The sequence below is a fragment of the Melampsora larici-populina genome (assembly GCF_000204055.1).
Source record: "Melampsora larici-populina 98AG31 unplaced genomic scaffold MELLAscaffold_7, whole genome shotgun sequence".
In the NCBI taxonomy this organism is placed as follows: Eukaryota; Fungi; Basidiomycota; class Pucciniomycetes; order Pucciniales; family Melampsoraceae; genus Melampsora; species Melampsora laricis-populina.
In genome coordinates, this window is record NW_006768771.1 from 1,795,665 (window position 1) to 1,807,716 (window position 12,052).

A 12,052-nucleotide genomic window follows, 5' to 3' on the forward strand; every position below is an offset into this window, starting at 1 on the left:
CCCTCATGCGCAAAATCATACTCTGGGTTGACAATTTTAGCGGCCACAAAGTTCCAGATGGTTTTCTCAAAAATATTTGACTTGAGTTCTTCAAGGCAAACCTTACAGCACATGTTCAGCCTTGTGATGCGGGAATCATCTACGCGCTAAAATGTCACTACCGGAAACGATACCTCAATCAATCACTACGATTACACTCAGAGAACATTGTGCCATCAAAGGTCTTCAAGATCAATGTCCTCATGGCAATGCAAATCTGTAAGTATGCATGGCACTCAGTTTCCAAGGAAACAATCAAGAACTGTTGGCACCATTTGGGAATTGTTAAGTTCAAAGATGATCATGACTCGTAAGCTAGTGCCCATGTTCAACACATTGTTTTCACATATCCTATAAATACTGATTTTGAGTCATATACAATTCAGGATTTTCACACCAATCCGAAATGACCAAGGACTCCTTCAACCTCCAAATGTGAACCTTGAAGATGACATCCAAGAGCTTGAAGATGCTGGTATGATTGGTCAATCAAATCGTATGTCAATTGCTGAGCTCTTGATACCAGAGGGTGAAACTCCTCAATTTGCCGGCCTCAAAACTCCCAAAGAAATCTTTGCTCAATTCCAAGCAATTGATGAAGAACCTCAACTGCGAGTTGAACCCGAGGCTGTGCCAACAAGCGCTGAGGCAATGAAGGCAATGTCTCTTTTGACTGCCTACATGGAAGGAACCAATCACAAATCTGGACCACAGTTTGATGCTGCTATGCGTATCTATCAAAAATATGTCATCTCTTACATCAACTTTGCAAATAAGAAACAAAGTTCTATTTCCGATTTTTTTTACATCAAAGCTTGAAAAGGAAAAGGAAGAGAATAGGATGTATTCACATAGTTTATGGGGAGGGGGAATTTTACACCGCCTCCTTTACACCGAATCATCATGTGTAAAAGCAAGTCAGTGTAAAATTCCAAAAAAGGCGGGGGTTCTTAGATTTTTACACCTCTTTCGAAATTTTTATTCCGGTGTTAAAAATGACGGTGTAAAATATTCAGTGTAAAAATCATGTGGCCGGTCGTGAGGTTGAATTTTACATTGAAATCTTTACACATGTTACGGCGGTGTAAAAAATCTCGGTGTAAATTTCAAGTCTACACATGCAAAGTACATTTTTGCACGTCTAATCTTTACACCGGGAATGCCTGTGTAAGCAGGCCATGTGCAAAAATCCAATTTTGGCACGCGTGAATTGATTTTTGCACAGAATATGTTACGCAGACTTGAGAAAAAAAACATGCAAGATAAACGCACAAGACCCCATGTTTTGGGTTTATAGTCGACACACAGGGAGACAGGAAATAAATGGAACTGAGAAAGAACAATAAGCACCACAGGCTAACCATTTAAGGCATTTGTTTGTTTGTTTGTTTCAAAGAAAACTACTCCCTCAACTTCTTAAGCCGCTCGCGGTTCTCCGCTGCAGCCTGGCGCCCCTTTGCAGCTGCAGCTTTGCGCTTATCAGCTGTAGCCTTGCGCTTATCCGCTGTCGCCTTTCGTTTAGCCGCTGAAGAGGTGTCACAGTGTCCTACAGTACTGCAAAGAACAAAGAGAGTGTAGTGAAGGAAGGCAACTTACGTGGTTGGACATCTGTGGAGGCTACTGGTGGTGAAAGGGCCTCCTCTTCAATTGACGGATTCAACTTTGGTATGGCCAACTTGATCTTCAATTTGAGAGGGTCCAAAGGCGTCTTGATTTCCTCAGAAGGTTGATGAGATAGCTCATCAACCTCAATGTCGGCCTCTTCGGTTCCTATGACATCCACATCATCCAGAGGTACGATATTACCGTAGAGAAGCTTGTCATTTCCGTTCTGAGGTTCTTCACGGTTGAGCCTGTCGTAGAGAACGTCGTCGTTGTCATTTAAGAAATCTTCATCTGCATCAGCGTCAATGCGAACTGGCAAAGAAGCCTCTTCTGGCAAGGTTGTGGTCAAAACGGCGTCGTCAGTTTCTTCAAGAGAAGGAAGGCCTCCTCCGAAAGGCATCGTGCTGGTAGGCATTGTGAAAGGTATTGAGAGGTGTCGGTCTGGAAACTTCTTCATCATGTCCAGAAGGGCATGTTTGATCTTGACAGTTTCCGCTTCGAAAGGGACCCGCGTGTAACACGTCCAGCTGGTGTTAGCAATACAACCAGAAAGGCTGTCTACGTCGCGGGATATGAGCTGGGAAAACCCTCCATTCTTGAGCTCGTCATAATGCCATACGCCCAAGACACCTTCTACTGATCTCACCACTTGGCACCAATAATGGTTCCCACCCCAGAAACCACGGGTGACCATCTGATATTTGGCTTCACCTAATTCTAGACGCGCTGGCCAGTTGGTGTCTCCCATGTAACGTCCTCGTTCCTTGGAATCTAAGGCCATGACGTTGTCCATGAGAAAATATAGATGCAACGGTAAGGATGTATCCTCAATCTTCATACGTTGATCATACAACGTCGGGTCCTCTTCCTCGTGGCCTTTTTCCTTGATTGGATGACATCCACGGCATACAAGCCCGGGTTCGGTTAGGACACCTTCAGAGAATAAATCTTGTAGCAAAATGTCCAGTTGTCCATAAGCAACACCAGACTCCCTGAACATCGATGGGAAAAGCCAGAAACCGCCTAAAGATCTGGTTGTAGCTCGGTTGTGTTTGTCGTTGCGATGACATATTAATGTCTTAGTCACGTTGATAGCAAAAAGAGGCCTTGTGTGCGGGTGGTCTACTATCATGTCCATGAAACCATCAGCAGAACAAAACTTGTCGGACGTGTATGACTCGGGTTTGAGAGCTTGGATGGCCTTGTGAATAATGTTCTGACCGCGTTTCAATAAACTCCCGAGGTGTTTGCCTTCATTCAACTCGCCATCGCAACGTCCGGTGAAATGTCGAATGATGATTGTGGGCAAAGATGTCCCATTGACGTGCGTGTGGTCACTCCAAAGTGGACCCCACAGAGCGTAGAGGGATTCCAGCGTGGCAGTCTGCCAGCATCGATTGAGGGTGCCGATGGTGGTGCCTGACGTATAAGACTTGTAGGTTGTCAAAGCACTTCGATTGATGTTCAAAGAACCTCGAGGACGTCCTGGACCTTTCTTCTTGGAGGGTTTGCCGGATTTAGGATCAGCACCGTCAAGTAGTTCTTTGGTGGTGTCCGGTGCACGGCCGTCGTTTGCAACGTATCGGCGTTTGGTGGGTTTGGCCATGCCTAAAGACGTAACGATGTCTTGCCAATTTTGATTGCTGGAACCGTAAGTCACCGAGATACCTTTGCATCTGGCCTCGTAGTCGCGCTCTAGACTCGAAACAAATGCAAATAGTTGAATCATCCCGGCGATGATCCCACACTTGCCATCACTAACATCATCATTTGACGAAATGATTCAATGTTAGACTCCTTACGATTAAATGGAAAAAGCTTTGATAAATACCTACCAGAGCATGTAGTAGACCCGGTGTAAGGATTCTTGGGCATTGGTCGTCTTCGGTAAATCAGCGCGCCGGCGTGGTTGAGCTTGATCTTCGTCATCTGATTCTTCTTCAGGTAATGGCGGGTCATCTTCAGGAATCCTCTTCCGCGCCTGGAAGAGCATGGCTTGGACATCCGCCGCATACCACCAGTCGATCCATTTTTTCGCCAAAGGAAATAATCTTCGCAAATCTTTGAATCTTTGTTCAAGATTTGGACGTCCAGGTTCATCCGGGAGAAGAAGCTCTCGGCACAGTGTCTTCCAAGTACCCTGCGTGTCAAAGGAACATGTAACATGTATATTGATTAGATGAATTAAATCAAAACAATGTGACAGTTAATCAAAGTCCAAAGATTGAGAACTGACCACCATATTAACCTTCACTATTTTGTGATTTTTCGATATGCGAGTGACCGCCTGTTGATAATGCTGTTCGCAGCCGTGCAACTTAGAAAAGGCGATTTTACGATCATGTACCTTGAATACCTCCATGTATGCATCTATGAATCCGTTTTTCTGAGCTGCAGAAAAATCAACAACCTGTTCAACCAGGCGTCTCTTTTCCCTGTCTGACAAGTCAGTCTTCTGGATTTGTTTGAAGAGAGTGGCGAAATGGGTTTTGTAGTGTAAGGTAGACAGTCCTCCGAGCCACGACAGTAGGATCGGTATCCAGCGCTGGAGCTTCTCGTTGTACATCGACGTGGTTAATAGTTAACCGTTAAGGAAGAATTTGTATGTGACATCGGAGAGGAGGCCGCCAGAGTAGGCCTCCCCGTCTTCTTGTTTGAGTACTAGCATGTTGGCCATCCACTTCGTTTGGAAGGTAAAATGGTCATCGTCGTCCATTGCAACCGACACAATTTTCATTCCTTTCCTGTTGGAGGAAAACAGGAAAAGAAGGCAAGTTAGCCACGTCAAAAGGATGAAGGGATTGGAATACGAAATAATATGAAAATATGAAAGACTGGGAGTACGAAATAAAATCATCAATACTGACCTGGACCAATGTTTGATCTGTGTATACCACCTGTCACCCCCTTCCTTGTCATTCTTATCGTCCATCAACCCGTGTTTGGCGAGAATTTCAAGGCGCAAATAGCCAAGGCGGTCGGTATGTCCAAAAGATGAATGGATATCTGTTATTGAAGCAATCGGTTGGGTTCCAAGTCGGGCACGTCCAACCTTTCAGAGAGCAAACAGCAAGAGTGAGTATGTGCTTCATGTTCTTCTGTGAACATAAGAGGATATTATTACATACCTTCATACCAAGTGGTCCCAGTTTCGGATCATTCAACACAGCCTCTTCCAGCTTTTCCTTTGCAAGAGGATCAGCCTTTTTGGGGTCAGGCCATCGGTGGGTGTGTTGTCCTTGGTGTCGCAACAAACACCATTTTTCGACCGTGTCCTCGTCAACGCGACAGCGGGCATAACACGCCAAGTGATTCACAAGGCCAGGACATCCAGAGACTGTGCAATTGGGAAACCTACCCAATAAACAAAGGGATCAATTTAGTTATTTGTCATATGATGATAAGTTTGAGATGACGTACTTTGCGAGATATTTCTCTATTGCCTTGTGGCCGGTGGGAGGCGATCCCGCCAGGTGGCAGCCTTTCTCAGAGCAAATTAAAATCCCAAGGCAGTAATAACGTCTAGTAGTCCACTTGTTGTTGTGTTCAGTCCGCATCGTGTGAGTCCACGCAATCGTCGTGATCCCCTTTTTAAAGTTAGTGATTTGATCCTCGGCATTCTTCACAAACATCGTTTCCCCGTTAGGATATATGGGATATCCCTGTTTGTCGAGCTCACTGCCTTCGTCAATCCATGTGGCGAACTTCCGTTTGTTGAGGGGAAGCTGCAATTGCCGGGTTTTGACTGGGCCAACGTCTTCATCGTCAGTAGTTTCACTAACATGAGATTGAGATATGTTGTCGACGTCTTCGAAAACATCTTGGGTATTGGTGACTAGTTCAGATTGGGCTGACATTGTGATTACGCTTGGAGATTTATGATATCGACTACGACTAGATTTTAATGGAGTAGTTTCTAAGGAACTTGATTGTAAGGGATCCAAAGAAGATTCTGAGCAGTCTGAAGTCGAAATAATGGTAAATGGAGAGCTAGGAGTGGTAGTGAACAGATTTTCCAAAGTGAGATCGGGAATAGCTTCTGAGGTATGATGCAAAGACGCATATGGGCACAAGTCCTCTTCTCCCTCTCCCGTATTTTCCAAGGGAGCGGCCGATGAAATGGAGAATGTCTGCCCCATGGTGGAAGTGATAGAAACCAAGTTGAAAGTACGAAAGCCTTAATTCGAAAGTACGAAAGCGTCAAGGGATGCTTTAAATGTAACCAATAGGAAAGGACGAAAGCGTCATCAATAAATGATTCGAGTCAAGATCAAAAGAGAAGGAACTAAAGGTTGTCAAAACCGAGAAACGGTTGTCAACAAAAGCGAGAAGTCTTTGAAATCTTCGTCGTGCAATCCGAAAGTGGTTGGAATTCATAGTTCCAATGCGGAATGATTCTGTTCATATGATCAGAACCGTAATGATCAGAACCGTAATCATATCACGAGGGCCTCCACTCCATGGATATGTGGATATGTGGGAATGTGGGAATGGTGAAAGGGCGGCAGTTAATTTTTTTCGAAAGGCTTTTGCATGCCTTTGATACCATGCCAAACATCAGGTATATACGTCTGATGTTTGGGTTGCGTGGTATCCTTCAGGCATTCCATCATCTGGAGTTTGTGCGTTGAAGTGTTGGTCGGATGCGGTGTAAAACTTCGGTGTAAAATTGAAGGTGAGCTCAGCAGAATGGGATTTTTGCACCGACCAGATCTTACACATGGCAATTCGGTGTAGCCGGATCGGTGTAAAAATACACTTCGGGTCGGGGCCCGTGATTATTACACTGACTTTTTTTACACAGCCGTGCCATGTGTAATAAATTCTGTGTAAAATTCAATCTTGCCACCGGCCACAAGAATTTTACACTGTTTTTTTTAACACAGACAAAAAAAAATCAAAAGAGGTGTAAAATTCTAAGAACCCAACCACCTTTTGGAATTTTACACCGACTCGGTTTTACACAGAATGATCCGGTGTAAATGAGTCTGTGTAAAAATCACCTACCCCATAGTTTATTCTCTCAATGAATGGAAATATATGTCAGGTCTTGTGACTTTTGCCAACTTGTCCCAATGTACTACACGATAAACCCGTGTTATTGCATGAAATTATGCATTTATAAGGTATAAATGTAAAAGCATGATGTTATGCCATAATACGGTATTCCCTCTTAAGGCTTAACCCCTCATAAGGCATACCTAAATGGCTGGACCGAGGGGTATGCCTTATGAGGGGTTTGACTGTAATGAAAGAGGAAAACCTAGAAAAAAATGATTAAGAGAAAAAAAGGTTATTTTTTGGCCAAAAATCGTTGAAATCCAGGAACAAAAAAAAACAAGAAATGGAAGTAAAAAAAAATCGGCTCAATTGTCCCTGTCTTGTCAAAATTTCAGGGACATGATTTAAAAATTTTAAGGCTGATTACAAGATCGCAAAACCGTGAACCACCTACAGAGGTGGTTCACGACCTTAAAATTTTACTTAAAATTTATGAAGCCCAAACAAAATGTAAAATATAAAAAAAAAGTTCAATTACTTGTAATATTTCATCTGATAACCAGTTTAGTTCAGACAAATTTTTGAGTCCATAATTGGTCCATTTAGCTACTTGAGTGTTGGACTGATTCCAAACACAAAAACAATCTTAGTATGAGATTAAAAACACACAAGACAAATCTTATAATAAGATTGTTAGAAAGAGAAAATCAGATCATCTTTATTACCTGATTCCAAACACAAAAACAATCTTAGTATGAGATTAAAAACACACAAGACAAATCTTATAATAAGACTGTTAGAAAGAGAAAATCAGATGAAGAAAAAGGGAAACATCTGATTGCTGTTTGAGGTCAGGTTATAAAGTGAAAACAAATTTGAATCGAGATATGACATCATAGGTTGAAATGAAGTGATGTAATACATGATGTAATATTCACAGATGAAAAACCAAAAAAGGAAAATGAAAAGAGACTATTGAAAGCATCCTCGGATATCCAATCCAACACCCCCCCATGCTAAAAAAGTCGAGTCATGAATAAGACTTGTTGCTAAAATTTAATTGATCACGAAAGTTGATAAAAGTTGGTTTTGAAAGGGCTTTCGTTAGAAAATCAGCGAGTTGGTACGAAGTATTGACTTGCTTGAGTAAAATGTTTTTATCTTTGATCAATTGACGTATGAAGTGATACCGCAAATCTATGTGTTTACTGTGAGAGTGATGAGCAGGATTGTTAGCTAAAGCCGCTGACCCGGTATTATCATAATGAAGGATAGTTGGAGAGTTATCTATAAAACGAATTTCTTGAAGTATCTGTCTCAACCACATGGCCTCTCTGCCTGCGTCACTAAGAGCCATATATTCAGCCTCTGTGCTTGACAAGGCTGTTGTTCTTTGCTTCCTTGACTTCCATGATATAACCCCATCTGCTAATCTAAACAAGTATCCTGAAGTAGACGATCTGTCATGAAGGTTTTCAGCCCAATCTGAGTCAGTAAAACCTTGTAAAACATTGTCGGAACCCCCCAAGGTGAGACCCAGATGCCTAGTGTGATAAACATAAGCTAGAATTCTCAGTGCAGCGTTCCAGTGATTAGCATCGTTCTTTTTTAAGAATTGAGATAAGCGATTTACAGCAAATGCTATATCTGGTTGTGTACACTGCGCGAGCCATAGTAGAGCACCAATGATAGAACCGTATTTGGGATTTGCTGTTGAAACATCACTGGCTGGTACGAGAGAATTGAAACCTGTGACATATGGCGTAGCGACATGCTTTGGTTCTTCGTGAAAGAATTGTTTAGAAATTTTTAGAATATAAGAAGTTTGTTGTAAAGTAAAATACCTGAGATCTTCTGAACGGCTAATTGAAATCGATAGATGATGCTCAAGATCTGTGTTGGCGGAAATAGGAAATTGAGAATGAAGAGCAGAAGAAGTAGAAGAGATGAAATTGTCTTCACCGGTAATTGAAATGTCATCGATATGGATAGTGACTAGTCCAATTAAGATGTTGTTTACTAATTTGAAGAAAAGTGTTGGATTGTGAGCTGACTGTCTTAAACCCATATTGATGAGATGTGAAGTAAATCGGTCATTCCAATTCCTTGCAGATTGATGTAGTCCGTATAAAGGTAAAATTAACTTGCAAACGTAGTCAGGGAATTCGGCATCTTTAAATCCTTCTGGTTGTTCCATGTAAACGTCTTCTTCCAAAGGATTACCATGTAAGAATGCTGCAGTAACATCTAAACCTTTGACTTTCCATCTTTTCACTCCCGCAACGGTTAATAGGATTCTATTTGATTCTTGTCTTGATGCAGGTGAAAATACATCACCAAAGTCCACCCCAGCGATTTGCCTACAACCAAGCACTACAAGACGTCCTTTGTACTTCTCAATACCTCCAGATGGTAAGAGTCTGCACTTAAAGACCCACATCGAACGTAAAACACGTGCGTTTGATGGTCGTGGGACTAGCTTCCAAGTACCTAGTTTCATTAGTGTATTGATTTCAACTTTTGCTGCCTTTTCCCACTCTAAAGCTTCCTCGCTATTGAGTGCTTTCCTGTACGATTTTGGTTCAGGAGAAGATAAATCGATGACAAATGCCAAAGGTTTATACCTATCTGGTTCATTTCTCACCCGTGAACTTTGTCTAGGTAGTACAGGTGGCGGGTTGGCAGGTTGTAAAGTCGAAACAGGTACTGTTGGTGTGTCTTCAGTAGGTACGACTGATGTTTGTTGTTCGGGTGAAATAGGTCTTGGCGTAATCGTTTCATGATGATGAAGTTCAGTGGGTGAAAGTTGAGTAGGAGACTCTGATGAGATAGGATCAGTTGATTGTACAGAAACCGAACGTTGTTCAACAATAGGTGAAACTGGTGAAGGTCGAGATTTGGATCTGGTTACTATGTGATAAGGCTGTACCGGTTCCTCAATCGATGATAGATCAGGCCATGGGAGGGTTAAAACATCTTTTGGTTGTTGACTAGGAGAATTAAGAAAAGGAAAGATATCAAAATAAAATTTGCAAGATGCAGTCTTGATGAGTAAGTGTCTCGCCCTGTCATAAGCTACAACATACTTTCCATCCGGAACCAAATGTAGAAAAACTGCCTGTTGTGATACCGGGGAAAGTTTTGATTTTAGAGGGGAAGGTAGAAGATACTCTACAGCGCATCCGAATGGTGCAAATAGCTTAACATCGTCTTGTTGATGGCCTAATGCAGAGAGAGGTGAGCAAAGACCGGCGTTGGTCTTGGTAGGGAAATTGTTGAAACAAAGAATTATTTGTTGAAGGCATTCAGGCCAGAAGTAAAGTGGAACTTTTGAAGATGAAAACAAGGTCCTTAGACGCTCAGAAGCTGTGCGATTCCAGCGTTCTGCAACACCATTCGACTCAGGCGTGTAAGGAGCTCCACAAAATTGAGTAATACCTTCACTCAGACAAAAATCACTCATGTTTGAGTTGAGAAATTCTGTGCCGTTATTGGATCGTAGACTCAAAACAGACAAATTAAATTTCAATTTGATCAAATTAACGTATTTCTTGAAATAGAGGTGAACCATATCTTTTGACTTCATAGCATAGCAAACAGTGAATTTTGAATAATCGTCTATAAAAGAAACAAAGTAGGGATAACCAGCTTTTGATTTGAGAGGCAAGAATGCTACATCGGAATGAACCACTGAGAAAGGGGTTTTTGATCTATAAGGAGATCTAGATCGGAAAGTTTTCTTATGCAGTTTTCCTCTACAACAATGAATGCAATCTTTGACTTGTTTAACATCTTCTTCTGAAATTGGTACAGACACATTTAAACTTGATAAAGCTCGTTTAGTACCTGTTTTGCCCAAATGACCAAGCATGCAGTGCCATTGATAAAAAGAAGAGTTAGGTATTGATAAATTACTTGATGAGACAGTAAAATTGCTGACATCGTGTTTCAAAATTGGTAAACCTCCGTGATAAGCTCCTTGAGCAACGACCGTTCCATCCGAATTAACGATTTCAATGCGATCAGGTAGAAAGGATGTGGAAAAACCACAAGATCGAAGCTGGGAGATAGATAATAGGCTGTGTTGTAAGCCAGGAACTTCTATGACATCAAAAGAGGGAGAAGTGTTGGACCAAGGAAAGGTCAATGTACGTTGCTGAGAAACGTTTAGACTGATACCGTTTGCTACTCGAATCGATGGTACGTGAGGTTTGTTAGACAGCGTAGATGCGAGTAATTCTTCAGTAGTAAAACTAGGAATACAAGACTGGGTACAACCGGAATCCAAGATCCACAATCGCTTCCCGATGTTTGTCGCTAACGCAAAAGCCTCAGTGGTCACTAAAAAACCTGAACCTTCGGGTTGATGAAAGATGGTTTCCGGAGCCGGATTCCAGGCAGATAAAGGAATGGAATTAGAAGCTGGAGACGACTCTTGAATCAAATTCGCTTCAGGACGAGGCATAGGCGCAGATAGATTAGGATTATTCTGTAACATCTGATTAAAGAATTGTTTGGCCAGTTTGTTACAAGTCTGCCAGCTGTGTCCTCTTATGTTACAGTGGGAACAAGTTAGATTGTTCGAAGCTGGATTGTTTGATCGCGAAGTCGGTTGTTGCCTGTTACCACGTCTAGATGATTGAGAAGGACGTGACACAGGAGCAGATGGCGTTGGAGTTATCGCTAGCACGTGAGAAGATGCATTCGCTTGGTCTCGACGACGGATACCTTCACGACGAAGGGCAGAAACCAGTGAGCCGGCAGTAACCGACTTCTCGTTCATGAGACTACTAATGGATGAGTTCCAGTCTGAAGGTAAGGATGCACTTAGAGCAGCACATACTATATCGTCCATGCTGAGTTTAGACTTGGCTATTAATTGACCGAGTTGAGTGGCCAGCTTTTCAACGTTGGAAAGATGAGTGTTGATATCGTCATCGACCATTTGACATGAGATAAGACGCCGTAATACCAGCATTTTTGATCCCATTGATGCATCGTTATGTGAATCAGAGAGTGCCTGCCACATTGCCGCAGCGTTACCCATTTGTGGTCGCATCACAGCATAGTTGTTAGGATGAGCATGACGTAACAGAACAGAACAGATAGCATTGTTCTGCTGAGTCCAGTGGAAATTGGGCTGATCTGCATCGCGAAGTTTTGGATTTAAAACATGAGCCATCCCAGCACCGATAATCGATCCCGACATAGCCAACTCCCAGTTCCCGTAGTTTGAGTTATCGCCCGGAGGTTTGAGCATTGATAAACCTACAACTGATGATGTGGGAAGGGCTAAAGGACCCCATTTTGACCCAACCGAGAACAGGTCATCAAAGTTGGTCGGTGGTGTGGAGGGTTCTTTCGGTGCAGATGAAAGGGTTTCCTTTCCTTTTGGTTCTGTCGAGGT

General features: G+C 42.4%; 1 protein-coding gene across 1 annotated transcript; it reads right to left on the reverse strand.

Annotated features, from left to right (window-relative positions):
- Positions 1-1,439: 1,439 nt before the first annotated feature.
- On the reverse strand, positions 1,440-4,576 carry MELLADRAFT_95336 (uncharacterized protein; the record flags this gene model as incomplete). Its single annotated transcript, XM_007406876.1, has 6 exons — positions 1,440-1,564; positions 1,636-3,401; positions 3,480-3,784; positions 3,881-4,198; positions 4,256-4,388; positions 4,512-4,576. The coding sequence occupies 6 exons, from the start codon at positions 4,574-4,576 to the stop codon at positions 1,440-1,442; spliced, it is 2,712 nt and encodes a 903-aa protein (XP_007406938.1).
- Between the last annotated feature and the right edge of the window lie 7,476 nt (positions 4,577-12,052).